Below are 18,536 nucleotides of genomic sequence, written 5' to 3'. Positions count from 1 at the left end.
CCCTCCCTTCTCCCCCCCCAGACGAACAATGACCGCCCGGCGAGCCGGAGGACCCCCGGCAAGGAGCGCGGAGCCGCTGCCCCGACCCCCGGCCGCACTTCGCCCGCGGGGCCCGGTGCCGTGCCTCGGAGCGGGCCGGGGGGGGGGGTGCTACCCCGGCGGCCCCTCCCGGGCCGGCCCCGCGCCTCTCCGCGCCGGGGGGCGGAGGAGAAGGGCGGGGGGAGGCGCCACGGCCCCCGCCTCGCCCGCTATCCGCCGGAGCTGCTCGCCGGGGCCGGCCGGCCGTCGGGGCCGGCGAGTGGCGGCGGGGCCGCGGGGGCCGTCGGGGCCGTCGGGGCGTGCGGCCGGCGCTCGGGGCCGCGCGGCGCTGCGAGTCCGGCTCTCGGCGCTCACCGGGGTCCAGGCGAGCCCCGAGCGGCTCGGACCAATCCAAAGCGATTATGCAAGACGGCGGACCAATCAGCTCCGCCGGCTCATGAATATTCATAGGCTTGGCTGAGTCAAAGCTTTTAGGCGAGTTTGTGTAGATCTCCAGCATCATGCTTAGACTTTTCAAAGAGACAAACTCCATTTTCTTATGAATGGAAAGTGAAAAACCCTGTTCCGCTTAAATTGGGTTCTTTCCTGTCCTGAGAAACACAACAGACCCCAAAAAGGCAAGCTGAAGAGAGAACACACACACAGACCAAGCGACAAGAAATGACCATGACTACCATGCCAGAGAGTCTAAATAGCCCCGTCTCAGGGAAGGCTGTCTTTATGGAGTTTGGGCCGCCCAGCCAGCAAATGTCTCCTTCTCCCATGTCCCACGGACACTATTCCATGCACTGTTTACACTCCGCGGGCCACTCTCAGCCTGACAGCTCGTACAGCACAGCTTCGTCCTTCTCCCGACCGCTGGGCTACCCCTATGTCAACTCGGTCAGCAGCCACTCGACCAACCCCTACATCAGTTCAGTGCAGTCCTACCCCAACAGCTCCAGCCTGACTCAGACCCGGTTAGAGGAGACAGGTAGGTGCACTCGGCTTGGGGCGGGGGGGGCAGGGAAGGCAGGGAGGGAGGGAGGATGCTTGGATCAAAAAAAAAAAAAAAAAGCAATCTGTCGGGGGGGATTAAAATTAAATTACAAAATGTTAGTCAGGAGAGGCTGAGGATCACAGGGGAGCAGAACACAGAGCACACAATGCCCGGCTGGAAAAGAAATCAACCCAGATGTGCACGTATTAGTCTTCGTAATTATTTATTGCGTAGCGCTATAAACAATGTATGCAATTAAGGGTAATTAAACCTAAACTGCAGCCTGTAAAAATAGCAAACTTTCTCTGGGAAGAAGCCTGGGCTGCCATAATCGCCCGGAGCCTTTGTTAGCGTTACTCGAGCCGCACTTTTCTTCCTTCTCATGATTGTTGTTGTCGATGTCGCTGCTGTTATTGTTACTATTGCTGTCGCTGTTGCTGTTACTGCTATTATTACTATTGCCGCTATCATTATTATTTATTGTGCATCGTTTGTGGTTGTAGGGGCCGAATCGGAGAAAAGCACTGTGGTAGAAGGAGGGGAAGTTCGCTTTAATGGGAAAGGGAAAAAAATCCGCAAACCCAGGACTATTTATTCCAGTTTGCAGCTGCAGGCTCTGAACAGGAGGTTCCAGCAAACTCAGTACCTGGCTCTCCCCGAAAGAGCCGAGCTCGCGGCCTCTCTGGGACTCACCCAGACCCAGGTACGGCCCTGGCCGCCTCGCTCCCGGCCTCCCCCTTCCCCTCTCCCCCCGGGCCACGATTCCCGGAGCCGGGCCGCAGCCGCGGGCAGTGGGGCCCGGCGCCGCCCGCCCCGTCCATGGGGCACGGCCCGCCCGGCCTGGGGGCTCGGGGGGGGGCAGGGGGGACGCGTCCCGGCGGCTCTGCGGCACGAAACGGCGGCGGGGACCCGGCCAGGGCACGGGGCCGCGGGGGAAGTGGAGCCGGGGAGCTGCGGGGCCGGGTGGGGCGAGGCCAGGGGACCTTTGGGGGCTCCGTCGGGGCGGGCGGGCGTCGGGGGGGGGCTGTAGGGGGCCCGCCTGGGGCCTTGCCGGGGGACGCCGAGCCGTGGCGAGCCGTGCTGAGCCGTGCCCCGCTCCCGTTGCAGGTGAAGATCTGGTTCCAGAACAAGCGCTCCAAATTCAAGAAGCTGATGAAGCAGGGAGGGGCCGCCCTGGAGAGCAGCGCCCTGACCAACGGCAGGGCTCTCTCGGGCAGCTCGCCCCCGGTGCCCCCGGTGTGGAACACCACCTCCGCCTCCGGTAAGGCCTCGTCGGGGACCCCGGGCACCTACATCCCCAGCTACACGTCGTGGTACCCTTCGGCCCACCAAGAAGCTATGCAGCAGCCTCAGCTGATGTGATTACACACCCGTCCATCCCCTACCGCAAGCACTATCGGTCCCGAAAAGAATTAAAATCATCACGGAAAAAAAATGAAATTAAGTAAAAGGAAAAAAAAATTGAAAAGAGGGGGAAAGAGAAAGAGAGAGAGAAAAAAGGAAGCAAACAAACAAACAGGAGGTCTCTGCCCATAGAGCCGTTAGCACGCTGCGCTGTAGCTCGGTGCAGGAGGGCACAGATGTGATGCGGGCCGGTTCCCACCGCTGACAGCTGACGGAGCGGCCCCGAGCACCGCACAACAGCCTGGGAGCAGAGCGAGCGCCGGCCGCGGCTTTGTGGGACAATCAGAAAAATATGTTTGTGGGGGGGAGCCCTCTCCTCTGTCCTGTCTGTCTGTCTGTGTCTGTTGAAATGTAGGTCAGCTATTTGCCACCCCGATCTGACGGGCTCTGTGGTCGCAGGGGGGGAGCGAGCTGTACAATTTCCAGAGCTTTTTTTCCTCTACGTTTTCTGTATCTCTCACTATTCATCTGTATATTTTTTGTTGTTGAAAGGGGAAGAAAGGGATTTTATTTATTGACTTATATTACCACTATGAGAGTGCTAGAGACAAACGGACGACCTGGTTTGCTGAGCGCACGGTTCAGACACACGGTTTACTTCGACCCAAAATCCCCGGCTCTGCAACCCGCCCCTCCGGGGAAGAAAAAAAAAAAATCCCCCAAAAAGAAGGATGCGGTTTTTAACTTTTACAAATAACTTTTCTACTTCGCTGGTGCGTGGAGAGCTTTGGTCCGAATGCTTTGCGTTTTTCACCTCTCTGACAAAGGGAAGAGATGCACATTGTTTGAGACTGAAGGGGGACGGCGGCAGCTGCCGGCCGCTTTGCGGAGGCGAAGCGAGGCACCGGGGGCGCAAGGGGAGCCCCGAGGGCGGCGGGGGGAACCCGCGGTCCCGCACGGCCCCGCACGGCCCCGCCGAGGCTTCCCCGCGGAAAGGCGGCCGCAGCGGAGATGCCCAAACCGACGTGCAGGAGCTACTCGCTGTACATATTTTATTCTTTATTATTATTATTATTATTATTATTATTGTTCTGTAAACATGTTGCACAAATTTAGCCTTTTGTTTTGTTATTTTTTTAATGATTATTTCCGTTCTGTTTCGTGTGGCTGTAAAACATGATGCTTTGTGTACTGAGATCTTGACATTTTACTTGTGAAACTCGGAAGATGTGATAAACTGAGCTCAGCTGTGTTTAGTGTTCTATATGTCAAAGTTTAGTTTTATATTGAGAATGTTAACTTATTGCTTTGTATCTGGGGAAGGAAAGGAAAAAAAGAAAAACACACAACAAATCTTTGTACATAAGTTATAAAGTTTCTTTGAGACAGTAAAATTACGGTTTGGAAAAAGAGACACGCCTGCTCCCTGTCTCGCAGCGCGACCGGGCTCCGTGCCCGGCCCCGGGCAGCCCCGGCCGCTCCGCGCAGCGCGCAAATTGCGCGGCCCCGACGCGCTCGGCGGGGGACAAGGGGGGCGAGGGGGGGGTCGCAGGGCGGGGGTCGCGCCCCACAGCCGTCGGAGGAGGGCTGGAGGGGGCCGCGGTCCCCCTGCCGCGCCCCGTCGGGGCGGCCCCGACGGCCGGTCCGGCTGCTCCTGGCCGCCCGCGGCGCGGCGGCGGAGCCGTCCCGGTTGCTCCAGGGCTCGCCCAGCCCCGAGGCTGCCCGGCGGCCGTCGGGCGAGCAGAACGGGAACCGGGGCTAAAGGCTCGGCTCCGCGCCCGAGCGCAGCGGGAGCGGGAGCGCGGCGGCCCCGCGGGCGCACAGTGGCCGCGGACGCGCGCAGGTCCCGAGCCCAAACGCCGCTGGCCGGACAGCAGCGGGGCGGTGGACCAGAGGGGAGCACTTTAAGATATGTTAGCTCCTAGTAATTCAATAACGTCTTGCTAACAGTTCAAATAGAGAAATTATTAGTTTTCTCTCGGCGAGGCGGTCTTGAGTTAGAGTCTATTATAATTGTACATTTGAAAATGTTAATCTCAATACAGGCCTAATTAATTCTGCCTTGTTGCTGACAAGTAGTTCATCAAATATCTGATTCGAAGATTTTCATAATGAGGATATTAATTAAACTATGAATAATCCAAAGGTGCTTATATTGAAACAATACCTCATTACAATGATTAAGTCCTGATTTCGAATATTATACCTTTAACAATTGTCACCCCGCAAACACAGCCTTATGGATGAGTCTGTAAATGGCAAAATGTAATTTTGGGATATATTTTTTTCCCTTGTTGCGAAAAAAAAAGTGCCCCTCATTTTCAAACACTTCTGAAATAGGTTACACACAGCTTAATGATGATCAAAATGACTCTTTTCTGCAAAAAAAGACCCCAAAGTGCGCGTACAGCTGCAAACCCAAGAGGGTCAGCATCATTTCACTGTATTCTCTTCTTGATTACAAGCCGAGCCCATCAAACACAACATAATTACAGTAATTTCAGGTTTATTTATTCTAATGCAGTTTCCCCATCTCTCTGGTAATTATGAGCAATTTTTTCGCCCAGGGAATCTTTTTGCATTAACAAAAGAGATAACGCACTGAAAGCCAAATTTGCTGTGCATTGAGAAAAGCGAAGAAAAAAAAATAAAATAGGTGCGAGCTGCCATCTCTGCAATTCTCCTATATTGGAGCTCTGCAAATTGCTTGCAGGTGTATGGAGCAGAGCTGTCAATAGGAAGGGGCTTCCAAATTAGCAAATGCACAATGTTGAAGTAATGAAGACAGACTTAGCAAAATTGCCAAACAACAGATACCTCTTTAATATCTTCCACCCAAAAAGAAAGAAAGAAAGAAAAAAAATCCCTTTGGAGTGTCCCTGCGAACCCCCTTGAATGGCTGGGGATGTTGTACATGTGTCAATCTAATTGCAGAGCACAGAGCAGCCCCTGAAACTAGAAAAAAAATCAAATATCAGAGTCCAAACCCGTTTGCATTCGATGCTCGCTCCCTTCGCCTGACAGAGGGAAAAAAAAAGCGACCCCGCCGCCGCGCTCCGCGCTCGCCCCGCCGCCTTCCGCCGGCCCCGCTCCTGCCACCGGCGCAACTCGCACGCCACGGAAAAAGTTCAGTCCCCCCCCCCGCGCCGGCCCGCCCGCCCCCCGCCTCCCCGGCTGCCGGAGCGGGGGCCCGGCCGCGGCGCTCCCGCTCGCACCGCTCCGGCCTCCGCCGCTCCGAGCACGCTCGGGCACGGCGCGGCCGCCGGCGGAGCCCAGCGGCACCGCGGTCCCCGGGCCGGCGGCAGCCCCCGCTCCGGCCGGCCCCGGGCACGAGTCCGCGGGGCAGAGGCATCGGCCGAGCCCCGCCGGTGGCTCCCGGCCGCGCCGCGCCGCGCTCCGCGCACTCACCTCGACCCCCGGGGGAGCGAAGCCGGCGCCGCCGCCCTTACCTTCCGCCCCGGGGCACGGCTCCGTGCGGCAAAGCGAAGGACCGAAGGCGGCTTTTTGGCTACGAAAGTTACAGGAGCGAGAGAGTGTGAGAGACAGGGAAAGAGGGCTGGGGAGGGAAAAAAAAAAGGGGGAAAAAAAAAAAGAAGCCAAGCACAATAATAATATCCTGAGAGTGCAAATGTGGATTGAGATCCCCCAGAGATGTACATGCCTCTGAGCGCAGGAGCCTTTTTGCAGCTCTGCTCTTGCAGAATATGACTGAAATTTTCTGCTATATAGCCTCTGTCTTTATAGCTGATGAAAAAAATTGCAGATTATTAGCATAAATGTTTACTCTTCATTACGCTGATGACATTGTGCACTCGAGATCTTGGTAATCTTTGGGAAAATTATGAGTAATTTTTAAAAATTTTAAAGCAGCAGCAGTTACCATGCAATTCAGGCTAATTCTGCGTAGGCTCCGAACGGATATAATTATCGAGGAGTCAAGATGTTATGCTAAAAACTATGCATTGATATTCCCATTTATTATGTACATACAACTTTGACAATGTTGATGCTTGAAATAGCAGGAAATTGTCTTGCGCAAAAATTACAGTCCATATTAGGACATGTGAAATTGCGAAGAATTATATAGTAATTGCAGGCTTTCAGATGGGAGAGCCAGAATGCTCAAACTAGTGCAAATGTGGATAAAATTACAGATCAGAGCAAAAATTAGGGAAAAAAGGGGTCTGGGATTTTTCAAGTTGGCTATAGGATTCCGGAAGTGTCTAATGCCACATGATTGCTACAGCTTTAGGGGAGACATTCATGCCTCAAATAACTCCTTTTGCCAGAGCCGCTTTAATTGAATTTCTCGTGCTTTTTCTTTTCACCGGGGCAAACGAGCAAATTGCCTCCCCTCGGCACAGCGCGGCCGGCCCCGCCCGTGCGCGGCGAGCGGACGGAGCCCCCCGGGCCGGCCCGACGGGGGGGGACAGACGGGGGGGGGATCGCTGCTGGGGGCCGGGGCGGAACGGGACGAGCCCCCCCGGGCTCTCCCCGGGGCCGGGGCGCTTCTTGGCCCCTGGGCTGCCCAGCTCGGCGGGGCGGCCCCAGGCTCCCCCCTGCCCGCCCCCGGTAGCCGCCTCGTCGGGGGGCGGCCGGTTCGCCCTGCAGCCTGCCCCGGCCGGGAGCATGGGCACACGGGAGAAAGCTCACGCCGCACGTGTGCGTGGACGTGTATATGCGGTGGAGGGAGGGATGACACTGCGGCGCCGGTGGCCGTGGGCACGCCTGGGCAACCCCTTGCCCCCCAGCACGGCCGCGAGCCAGAGCCCGGGGTGCCGCGGGGTGCCCCGACGGCTGCCGCACACCCGGCCCAGGGAGCCGCTGCCGGCGGGCCGCAGCCAAGTGCCGCCGAATGAACAGCAAAAGGCAACGTGCCGAGCAGGAGAAGCAAAGCGCGGAGGGCACCGCGCTCTGCCCCGGCCCGGGGCAGGGGCCCCCCGCGGCTGCGGGCACCGCGCCCGACTCCACGGGGCCGAGGCAGTCTCGGCGCCGCCGCACCGGACTGCAGCCGGGCGAGGGGGGCCGGCAGGGGCGGGGAGGGGATGGGGGGGTTCTCGGGGAACTTCTTTCGGTAACCAGAAGCGCCTGGAAAAGCGACGGGGCGGGGGGTCCCCGTCCCGGCTCTGCCCCGCGCCCCTGCTTTCCTTCCACAGCTCGGACGCGGGGTGTCAGCAGAACCCGTCACCTGTCGGAGAGGTGTCCCGGTGCCCGTCGCCCCCCCGACACGCGTGTCCGTGTGGCCGGAGGCGGCTCCTGCCGCCTTCCCTCCTGGCCCCGCTCCGCTCCGCGCCCGGCCCCCGCAGCTTCGCCCCCCGCCGCCCGGGACCGGTGTCACCGCCGCTCCCCGGGGCGGCTTCGCCTTTGTCTCTCCCGCTCCCTCCTCCCCTGCAGCCGCCTCTCCCGTCCTTCCCCCCCTTCCTTCTCCTTCCCGCACTCCTCCTTCGCCTTCTGCCCCCACCCCTTCCCCCGGGCTCTCCTCGAGGCTCTCAGGCACAAGCCGTCCCCCCGGGCTCCCCCCTACCGCCCCCCTTCTGCCGGAGGGTCCCGGGCGAGCACCCGGCCTGGCGGGGAGCAGGGGGGAGCGGAGGGCAACGGGGGGCAACGGGGGGCAGCGGGGGCCGGGCAGCAGCCGCCTTTCGTCCCGCTCCGCTCCCACCGGCACCTCCGCGGAGTCGGCATCCCCCGGGGGGGGCGGCTCGGAGGGGGCAGCCCCTGCAAGGAGGCAACCGGGGGTGCCTCTGGCTTGGGTGCAAACGACGGGGAGGCAGAGGAGAGAAATTACTCCGGGGCCGTGCCCCAAACCCCTCCGGCACGTCTGGGAGGCGGTGAGACGGCAGGAGCCAGTCCCGGGCGAAATGTCCCTGGCGCCAGCAGGCAGGGGGGAGGGCCGGGTCTGGGCTGCCGGAGGCAGCGCTGAGTGATTCATGGCCTCGCCGCGAAGACTGGCAGGGGCGAGACTTTATTGTAGATGGGAAAGGACGGGGGGGAGAAGGGGGGAAGCTGCCGGCTTGCGGCAACGTCGCGGTGGTGAGCAGGAGAGGCGGCTCCCCCCAGGTGAGCACCGCGGGCCCGACCTCCCCCGTCCCCAAAGAAATTCAGCGCGGGCACCATGGAATCAATAATTTATTTAAATAATCTCTGCTTATTGTAAAAGAAACATTAAAGAGTGTTTAAGTTTTCCATAATAAATAACCCCAAATACCCTTTTTTGTTTTGTTCCGTTTCGTTTCACGGGTCTGAACGGCGAACCGCGCCGGGGCAGGGCCGGGGGCTGCCGGGGGGGCCCCGTCGGGGCCCGACCCCCGCCCGAAAGCACGGTACGGGCGGGAGACCCCCCCTCGCCGGGCTGGTTCCTACACGGCTACAAGGGATAACTTAAACACGGGAGGCTCTCGTTTTAAATCTACATATAAAAATTATTTATCTTTTTTTATCGTTTTATTATTATTTTTTGTTTAGTCCCCAACATCAAAATGAGGTCTTCCGCAAAGGCACCTATCAACTTTAAAAAAATAAAAAATAAAATTAAGCAAAGTTCTGCACTGGTGATTTGACGAGAACGACGGGGGCTGTGGAGAGGAGAGGGGCGCCGGTCCCGCACTGCTCACTTCGGCTGCGGGGGGCGTTGGGAGGAGCTCGGGGAGCTCGGTCCGGTACCGCGACGGGACGGGACGGGACGGGGCTGCTCCAAAGCACCAGTGCTGCACGTCGGGGCCCCGCGGGTTCGAGTCTCTCCGGCGCCTAGAAGATGCCGCCGCCGTGGTGGTGCGGGGGCTGCGGCGGCTGCGGGAGGGGGGCGGCCGCCGGCAGGTGCGCGGGGCCGCCGGGCGCCGTCGGGTACCAGGGGTAGGTGCCGAGGAAGGCGGCGGCGGGGCTGGGGCTGGCGGGGCCGCCCGGCGTGCGCGGGTGCGCGGCGAAGTCCCAGGCCGGGGGCGAGGCGGGGGGCGGAGGCGAGGCGCTGCGGCGCGGGGGGGGCTCCGCCGGGATCTCGCCGCTCTTCCACATCTTCTTGAACTTGGAACGGCGGTTCTGGAACCAGATCTTCACCTGGGGGGAGAGCGGCGTCAGCGGGCCGCCGCCGCGCCGGGGCCGGGCGGGCTCCGCAGCTCCGCGGGCTCCGGCGCTGGCTCGGTCCGGAGACTGACTCCCCACGGCCCACAGCCCCCGGCCCGGCCCGCCCCGGGCCGTCGAGGCGCCGCAGGCCGTGCCCCCTCCCTCGCCCCGACGGCGCCCGCCCGCCCGCGCCGGCCCCGTCGGGACGGGAGGTGCCCGGGGCCCCGCGGCGGGAGGGCCCTACCTGCGTCTGGGTGAGGCCGAGGGAGGCCGCCAGCTCCGCTCTCTCGGGCAGGGCGAGGTACTGGGTTTTCTGGAAGCGCCGCTGCAGGGCCGCCAGCTGGAAGCTGGAGTAGATGGTCCGCGGCTTCCGCACTTTCTTCGGCTTGCCGTTCACTATCCTGATCTCCGGCTCGCAGTCCTCCTTCTCTGCTGCGGCACACGCGGCGGCCCCGGTGAGGACGGGCGCCCCCGCCGCCCCGGGCCCTGCCCGCCGGCACCGCCCGCCCCGTCGGGGCGGCCCCGTCGGGCACGAGCGCCCTCCCCGCTCCCCCCCCGAGGCCCCGAGCGCGGCCTCGTCGGGCTCCCGCGGGGCGCCCCCGGGGCTCGGACGTACCGGGGTCGTTGCTGGCCGGGGAGGCCCTGGCGCCGTAGGGCCCGTAGGAGCCGTACGCGCCCGCGTAGCCCAGGTCGTAGCCGGCCTTGGCCGAGTAGGGGGCGGCGCCGCCGGCCGCGTAGGGGTAGGAGCCCAGCGGGCCGTAGGGCGGCCCGCCCGCCGCCCCGTGCTGCTGGTTGGTGTAGTAGCTGCTGTCGGTGGCGGTGGACACGGGCAGCGTGGGGGACTCCTGCGGCTTGTGCAGGCCGCCGTGCTGCTGCTGCTGCTGCTGCTGCTGCTGGTAGCCGCCGGCGGAGATCTGGCTGGCGTGCATGTCCGGCACCAGGCTCTCCAGGACGCCGGTCATCCCGCGCCCCCGCCCGCCCGCCGCCCTCCCGCCGGGGCACGGGGCACGGGCCGCCGCCCCGCGGCCGTCCCCACCGGGGCGCGGAGGTCAGGGCCGCGGCACCATGCTCGCCGCGCCGCGCTGCGCGCCCGCGGGGCCGGGCCGGGGCGGGCCGGGGCGGGCAGCCGCGCTCCCGCCGCCGCCAGCGGGACGGGCTCTGCGGCGCCGCGCGCCGCCGGGGCGGCATTTAACACCGGTCACGTGGCCGCGCCGCACGTCACCTAGCAACGGCCAATGGGGCGCCCGCGCGAGCCCCGGCCCCGCGGGCGCGGGGACGTGCGGCACCGGGGGCGCGCACCGCGCGGGGACGCGCGGCAGCCCCGTCCCGTCCCGTCCCGTCCCGTCCCGCCGCTCCCCGTCCCCGTGCCGGTCCCGACGGGGCGCTCCCAGCCCCGCCCGGGGTCCCTCCCGGCCGGCCCAGGAGCGGGCCAGCCGCACCGACGGGGCGCGCCGAGCGTTTCACGCAGCCGTCGCCGACGGCGCCCGCTGGACAGCCGGTGCCCGCCGCCACAGAGCCTGGCACGGCGGCGGCAGCGGCCGCCCCTGCCCGCTGCCGGCGGCGCCGCTCCGTCGGGGCGGGCGAGGCGGCGGCGCTGGCCTCGGCCGCCCTCTGGCGGGGGGAGCGGCCCGGGCCGGGCCGCAGCAACGCCCGGGCAGTGCCGGGGGAGCGCTCGGCAGCCCCCGGCCGCGGGTGGCGCCCCCCGGCGGGAGGGGGCACGCAGCGGGGCGGGGTCGCCGGGGCCGCGCTGCCTCTGCACGGGGCAGGCGCCCCCCGCGTGCCCCCCTCGTGTTCACGCCCCTCGCGCCCGACGCGTGGCTCCTCAACGGTCCCGCTCGCGCCCGTGCCAGTCCCTCACAGAGCCTCACGGTGAGGTGCCGGTGTCGGCGGCGCTGCCGGGCGGCTCCCCCGGGGCGCTTCTGAGGCGGCGGGGGCTGAGGTGAGCGGGGCCGGGCCGGGGCGGCGGCGGGGAGCGGCTCCGGGTGTGCGTCTGGGTGCTGCGGGGAAAACAAACAGAAAAGAAAATATATAATAAAACCGCAAAATCATCGGTTTTGAAGCAATTAAGAACTGCGCTGGGTGCTCGCAGCGCGCAGCCCGCTCGGCGTTAGTCGGGAGTGAGGGGAAAAAAAGGGACCGGGTGGCCCACGGCTACGTGGGTTTCTGTTGGCGTGTGGAGATCCCCGCGCCTACTGTACCTCCGCCGGTCCCCGCGTCAGGAACTGTGCGTGTGGTGCGGGTGGGTACCTAGAGAGGGCCAAGGGCGAGAGGTAAAACCCGAAGGAGAGAGAGTTGTGTTTTGTGTGCCTGCTGTGAGGTACCCGTCAGCCCTGCTTGGTGCTGGAGTAACAGACCGTGTGGTGTTATTTATGTCCTGTGAGAAGCCACGCGTGGATGAGCCGAACTGTGTCTCTTCTGGAGGCTGGTCATTCAGTTGCCCACGGGAGAAGGGCGCTTGCCCTCCATTGCAGAGGAGGTCAGCGTTCAAAGACTGGGCTGTGAGGTTTATTTACGTGAATGTGCAGCCCTCATTGCCAAGGGCTGCAGAACAGGTGAGCGGGCTTTGTTGATGTTTCGCTTTATTTCACTTCTGTTTCAGAAGCATCCATATGCTGCTAGGACTGTGGGCATTCTTTATCAAATATACTGAACACACTGTGTACAGGCTCAGGAAAGTACCATCTCTCTTCAAAATCATCATCCCTCCCTCCAGCTGATCAGTACGTATTCATTACTTTTTTTTTTTTTTTTTAACAGGGCAACTGTATATGACTCATAGAAAAGTCTACAGCAACTCCTGCCTGGTATGTTTTATTATTATTATTATATTAATTATTATTATTATTGTGGTTCTCTTCCTAAAACAGACCTCATCTGAGAGAAATGTGAACACAATTAAAGCCTGGTGTCCTCAGTCGTTATATATGGTGTAGATTTAACCTAGGGATCAGCAGAGCAAGTTGTCCCATGATGTTTTATCTCAAGTTTGACTTGAAGGGGACTGCACTCAGCATTAAGAAAGAGATTAGTTTTTAATCCACTGTTGTTGTGTTTATTATTTTATCCATTATAATCCACACCTCCCTGAACAATTTATTTCACTTATTTCAGTGGGAATCTGATGATTCTTGGGAAATGGGCCTGCTATTTGTTCTGACAATGTTAAAAAAAATTAATTAGACAGTAGTCTCTGCTGCAGTGGTACATTAACAAGTACAAGTTTCTTTTCATGGCTTTGTGAAATGCTTTCCAGTGGATTCATAGTGATACAGTGCCTGGCATGGTCCTAAACGTTGGTCTTCATAGTAGAAGGGTCATTTAAATTTCATGCCACATGAAGCTGTGGGGAGGGTTTATGCTAGCATTGTACCTTTGGTACAATGGATCTGGTATTAATAATGGTAACAGTTAAATCTTCCATGTCTGAGGGATTAAGTATATCAGCTTTTAGGAAATTGCATGAGTCTTTTCAACACCCATCCGGAAGCTTGCTACCTGCTGTGCTTAGTTTCAGAATCCAGCGTTATCATTCACCTCTCCAAAAACTGTTTATTGTCTCATCCATCTGTGCATCAGATTACTTCATTCCAGAAATCACAAACTCTTCTGGGAAGAATATGCCCCCTTGCTTGGCTCCCCAAGGTTTCAGTTCTTAGCGCCTTGATGTAAACAGCTTATACAAGCGTGATAGGAGACATGGGCTCTGTAAAATCCTTTCAGAGTTGTTTATTAAACTGTCTTGGCCTCAGCTTCCCTTTCCCAGTGAAGATCTGCTGGCAGCTCAGCACCTTTCTTCAGTAGAAGCCTTTGCAGACTGGAGCACAATCCAGGATTTTTAATAGTGGATTAGTCCAGTGTTATTTAGCACAGGTGTTCTTCCCTTGTTTCCTTGTACTATATTGAGGAAACGCACAGCCTGATGCATTGGGGTGAGTGTCTAATATCAGCATATTCAGGGGTCTACTTATTGTTACAGATGAGGGGGGGGGGAATGAGAGGTCTGTGTGCGGAACAAGAGGGTGTTAAAGCATCAGCCCTCCACACGTGGCAGAAGGGTTTGGGGAATAAAGCAGAGCATGCCTGGGCAGTCACTCTTGCCTCTTAAGGCTGTGAAGTCCCACCCAGTGCTGAAGTGAGGCCTTTCAGGCTGCTCTGACCACCTCTTGTATTTCCAGATATTTTTTTTTTTTCATAGCCAACTGTACCAAAGTAGCAGAACTGACAAAAGCTATATTCTTTTTTCAGCAGTCAGGGAGTTGGTAGAACAACTAGGAAATACTTTTTATAGTGTTATACAGCAATATTAACCAGCCTCAGGCTTTGCAACCATGTCTGCGGACATGTATACACACTGGAGCAGATGGATCTGAGCCCACCTCCTAGGGGATTTGAGCAAATTCAGGTTTATCCACAAGTAAATCTTCGTTTAAAATGCTTTGTGTGTGAATATTTAGATGGCAAAAATCTTTAGTAAGATCATGCAGGAAAAACACTCAGGATAAATCATTAAGTCATTTCTAATTTTGCTGGAGATGACAAATGTGAGAGAAGAAGAGAGCTGTATTTTGTGGGAACAGATCTAGTCTGAGTTATCATTTGTGTCATGATGAGCTCCATTTGTCACAGGTAGCAGAGAAAAGATTTTTTTGCCTTCATTGTAACATCTGCACAATCTTTACCTCTACAGTCTAAGCACAGTTTAAGCAAGCTGTTCAACATGGAAAATAACCTGGACTGCTTTGGTTTTACTTTGTGTGATTATTTTAAGGTTCAATTTAGTGGACAATGCTATTTGGAGCTGAGAAATGCTGTATCTCCTCAATGCGCTTGGATGAATTCTGATTTGTAGAGCCAGTGGAGTATTTGAGGTGTGGAGTACAGTTTCTGCTGCAGCCTGTTTCTTGAGCTGATGCCTCCTTTGATGGGCAAATAGCAAGGTCTGTCCCTGCTGGAAAACATGAACGTCTTGCTTGGAAGAACAGAATATTCGTTGTTCTTTAAGGTAGATATGCTCAAAACCATGCCTCCTGAGTGGATTATACAGCTGCAACACACCTGAGATGAATACTAGATGAAGGCACTTCCATTTGGAATAACACACTAAATGGACCCAAAGTGTGGGCAGTGCAGACTCTAGAGCTCTTCGTGGGAGCACTTGGGCACGTGTTCTGGGATTTGGCAGTGGCTATGCCCAGCCTTTGTAGGCCATTTAGGTAGAGCTAGTGAATTACTTGAAGACATAAATCTAAAAGAAATCTTTCTTCTATCCTGTAGTGAGAAATATGTACCTACTACCACAAAACAAAACAAAAAAAAAACCTGTCCTTGAAATTCATTTGGTTTTTGTTTTAAAAAGTGGCCAAGTCAATATGGTCAGCAGTGAGTAAATCAAGATGAACTGGACTTACAGAGCCACAGCCATCCCATGAACTGGCTGGGGGACCCTTTCCTCAAGCTGTATGGCTGGAAGTATGAAAACAGAGGGGGTTTGTGGCAGTGAGTTGTCCATGAAAAACTCTGAACCTCATGTTCTGCACACGCATCTATCCTAAAATTGTTCTCCTTTGGAGGGAAGGGGATGAAAAGAGCTGTGTTCGGATTTGCAAGTGTTTCTGCCTTTCATTTTCTTGTGGTTGCTTAGCTTACACTATTGGCAGGTGCTTTACACATGTACTTCATTGGATAGTATTTTCCTGTTGGCAGAATGCCTAGATCTGAGAATTACATGCCTTTTATGAACGCTGCTATCAATCTAAATAAATGAAATTACAATGTTGCTTTTGACATGTATGCATGGCTGTCAGGGGTTAGTGTTGCCACCTAGACTAGCTCAAGCTCCCTAAATGTTTTTTTTTTTTTTTTTTTTTTTTTATGGGAAATTGTATAACACATAATGAGAGAGAGGATGGAAAGTATTGAATACTGAGGTAGAGCACAGCAATTTCCAATAAGGGATTACATGATGTGCTAGATGGGAAGTTAGCTAAGAAAACTCTATTGTCTTCAGGCCTTCTTACATTATTAAGTGATTTTGCATATAATTTGCAAAACTGTTTGAACAAATCGATTGAAAATATTAATAATGGGAACATTCAAGTGTAAATAAAATAAGTGGCCACAGGATGTCTCCACTGTTCCGTGCTAATGCATCTGATGGGGCATTTATCCTGTAGTACAAAGCTGTACACTTAAGTGGTAAGCATGGTACTTTCTTTTTTGGAGGTTTAACATTTATTTTTGTATTCTCAGTGCTTATTGATGGACAGACCAACCAATTAACATCTGGTAAGTAGGAGAAGGGAAAAAGGGGAATGCTTTGGTTGGCTTACTTGCTTTCTGTCAGAGCTGTCTTTTAACTTTCAAAGACTGGGAATGGAAAAGACTTGATCTTTTGAGGCAACAGGTATTCATTCTGTGTGAATGTAATTTGGTTGCTCCAATTAGAAAGAGGAAGATATTTAGAAGGGTAATATTTTGCTTTTACAAAGGCTGTTACAGTTGGTTTACATGTTGACTAAGAAAGTGAAGGGGTGCACTTATCTAATGGCTTGGCTGGACAAGGCAGGTAGCAAGGAATACACTAAGGTGTGAAAATAAAAGTAAAGTTTTGAGGCTGTTAGAGTAACCTGTTGTGGAAGTGGTTTAATTTAAGCAGAAGGAAGGCGTTCTGCAAACTGTGTCCACACAGGAAGGTAGTGCACAGAATAGCTGCAATGATAAAATGTAAACCCTGGCTTCTAACTAACAGATGTGTCCCAAAATGCTGTATGCACCATATGTGACGGAGCAGATGGTGGCTGATGCTGCACAAGGATATATGCAGGGAGCAGTACAGAGCGTAAGGAACTCATCATCAGGGCTGGGGCTGCGAGTGAAAACACTGCCAAGTCCAAGACCACACTGTTATATGCAGCTTTTCCTTAGGAATTCTGTATAGCTACAGAAAATATATCCAGTTGCTTTAGTTTTTCAGCACCTCTGAAAATCACAGCCTGTGTTTTGAAGGTAGGTAGTATTTGGTGTAAGGCATAACATTTTGGGTGGCCTGCTGTGCCTGGAAATCTATGCAGTGAGACTTTGTATGCTTTGAACAAACAGATGTCACAGAATATGTCCGTATTCATACTTTTATACATTTATGTGGCCATTCAACCATCTGGGAAAGACTGAAGAGGAAATGCTTCTTCCCTGAGAGATTTGATGCTTTTGATTGTCCCTTCTGCAGTACAGGAGCTGTGAATTACGTTTTTGTATCTGTGGCATACTTGCCTTTTCTTACTGAATTGAACACTGAAATACCTGCAGTCTTGTTTACCTGGCAGCTTCCAGAGCTGGATTTTCTATCCTATTTTAAATAGCTCTGTAGATCAGACCTGTCTGAATAACTACAATAATTGTACTGCAAACAATAGATGACTGGCATTCCATTTAGGGGTGTTTCCCTGGGAGCTAGTGAATGTGAATTTACTTTCTTAAGAACTACTCTACAAGTAAGTTCAGGGTGGGTATAGCACTCACTTAGCATGCAGACTAAGTCTATTCTTGTCCATGAGGACTTGCTGCCCAAATCTATATGATTCTGTATAGTTTGTTATTGAAAGGGCTCAGAGGGAGACAAATATTTTCTCTTTTTCAACACGCTATTTCTGCTGGGTAGCTTGTGTGGAAATTATAGGCTTTTTTGTGTGTATGATTTTCATGACCAATGCGAAAGGATTTTTGTGAAGGAGGCATATGCTATCACCCACTGTGCTGTATGCAATATCCCCACTGGACTTTATTCATACCACTGTCACCACTGCCTGCTTAGACAGCTGGCTCCTCGATGTTAGAGGTGGCTTTGCATGAAACAGTAAACTGTGATGGAGCTGGCGGTGGGCTTGCACGGTTTAAAACAATGGGACTCTTAGCATCCAGAGACTGCAAATCCAGACCTAGATCTAGTTTCTCAACTCTTACATTATATTATACACCGTTCTGTATATCCGACCATGTAAATGCCGAGGCGAAGACAGAAAACATTTCAGTAGTAAGAAGAAAAGTGGTCTCAGGCCCTCTCTCTACAGCACAGCTTCTCTGTCATGGCTCTTTCAGCTGTATGTGTGTGTATGTATGTGAATAGCATGGAAACCCAGCAATGCTGTGGCTGTGAAGTTCGCAGCTTGCTGCAGAAGAGGGCATTTGGATGTTACCATCTCTCTCCCTAAGAGTTGCATGCCATGTTATCAGCCAGCTTGACTCAGGAAAGAAAAACACAGTGGGGAGCATTGCCCTGTCCCGGTTGTTGACCCCTGTGATAGTTGGTCTAGTCTTGATGCCCCAGAGCAGGGACAGAAAGGAAGGTGTCTTCACAGCTGTGTTGTCAAGAAAAAAGCTTCTTCCCATGAGATGGCACACTTCCACCCAGTAGAAGCCAGCACAGCTTTGTTGGCAGGGAGGCACCAGCCTCCCCTGGTCAAGAAGAAAATTCAATTTAATCTTTCCTGCATGTAGTGATGAAGCCAGACTTTTCCTGGACAAATTCCAGAAAGGTAAAATAGGTGTAACAGGAAGCATTACTCCAGCTGGTAACTAACTGTAGCTGCCGGGAGGTCCTCACCTAGCACACGTGTAAATGTTAAGTTCTGTTCTTACGTCAGTGGTTGGGGAGCTGAGGGGTGGGAGGTGAGTACTGTGAAGTGTGATGCTTGTCTGGTTCTGGAGGCAAAGGGGAAGGAGAGTGCAGTCACCGCTCGAGTGGCAGTGGGGAGGGACAGGAAACAAAGTGTTTTGCAGTCCAGATATTTGAGTTTAATTATAAAAAACATATAAACATATAAAAACAGCATAAAGTTGAACCAGAGTTTGCTTTACTGTTATGGAACTTCATTTTTTGGTTTTGTTTTGTGTGAAGAATGTACTAAACATTTTTGAATGCTAACTCTGTAAAAGTGTCCTTGGTGTTCTGGGGAGAGATGCATAGAGACCATTTAGCAGTCTGTAAGAGTATCTGTCTTTAAGATGAAAATGTGTTTTTGTTGATCCATGGCTTGCATGACCTTGTTAAGTTTCTTAGAGCACTGCAGAGACTTAATAATAACCTTGTGTTGTAATTAGCAGTTCTTCAGAGAAATACCAA

General features: G+C 55.2%; 2 protein-coding genes and 2 long non-coding RNA genes across 5 annotated transcripts; 2 read left to right on the top strand and 2 right to left on the bottom strand.

Annotated features, from left to right (window-relative positions):
• The first annotated feature begins 360 nt into the window (after positions 1–360).
• On the top strand, positions 361–2,443 carry DLX1 (distal-less homeobox 1). The gene is made up of 3 exons (XM_040562091.1): positions 361–1,012; positions 1,522–1,721; positions 2,126–2,443. The coding sequence occupies exons 1-3, from the start codon at positions 700–702 to the stop codon at positions 2,378–2,380; spliced, it is 768 nt and encodes a 255-aa protein (XP_040418025.1). The 5' UTR covers positions 361–699; the 3' UTR covers positions 2,381–2,443.
• Positions 2,444–5,161: 2,718 nt separating this feature from the next.
• On the bottom strand, positions 5,162–6,011 carry LOC121072269. Its single transcript, XR_005821099.1, has 2 exons — positions 5,771–6,011; positions 5,162–5,317 (listed from the first exon to the last, which is right to left on the bottom strand). It is a non-coding gene; the product is annotated as an uncharacterized LOC121072269 (long non-coding RNA).
• A 2,464-nt stretch (positions 6,012–8,475) lies between these two features.
• On the bottom strand, positions 8,476–10,472 carry DLX2 (distal-less homeobox 2). 2 transcript variants are annotated; one of them, XM_040561415.1, is made up of 3 exons: positions 10,035–10,472; positions 9,663–9,850; positions 8,476–9,412 (listed from the first exon to the last, which is right to left on the bottom strand). In XM_040561415.1, exons 1-3 carry the CDS (start codon positions 10,378–10,380, stop codon positions 9,107–9,109), a joined length of 840 nt encoding a protein of 279 aa, XP_040417349.1. In that variant the 5' UTR covers positions 10,381–10,472; the 3' UTR covers positions 8,476–9,106. The 2 variants fall into 2 exon arrangements, with proteins under 2 accessions (XP_040417349.1, XP_040417350.1); XM_040561416.1 differs by having other exon boundaries at positions 9,663–9,847.
• Positions 10,473–11,268: 796 nt separating this feature from the next.
• LOC121072109 lies at positions 11,269–15,775 on the top strand. The gene is made up of 3 exons (XR_005821009.1): positions 11,269–11,357; positions 12,176–12,222; positions 15,668–15,775. It is a non-coding gene; the product is annotated as an uncharacterized LOC121072109 (long non-coding RNA).
• Positions 15,776–18,536: the final 2,761 nt, after the last annotated feature.

This window comes from Cygnus olor, chromosome 6 (genome assembly GCF_009769625.2).
Source record: "Cygnus olor isolate bCygOlo1 chromosome 6, bCygOlo1.pri.v2, whole genome shotgun sequence".
Classification (NCBI taxonomy): domain Eukaryota; kingdom Metazoa; phylum Chordata; class Aves; order Anseriformes; family Anatidae; genus Cygnus; species Cygnus olor.
The sequence above is the reverse complement of the archived record's forward strand: the minus strand, read 5'-3'. Positions and strand labels throughout refer to the sequence as shown.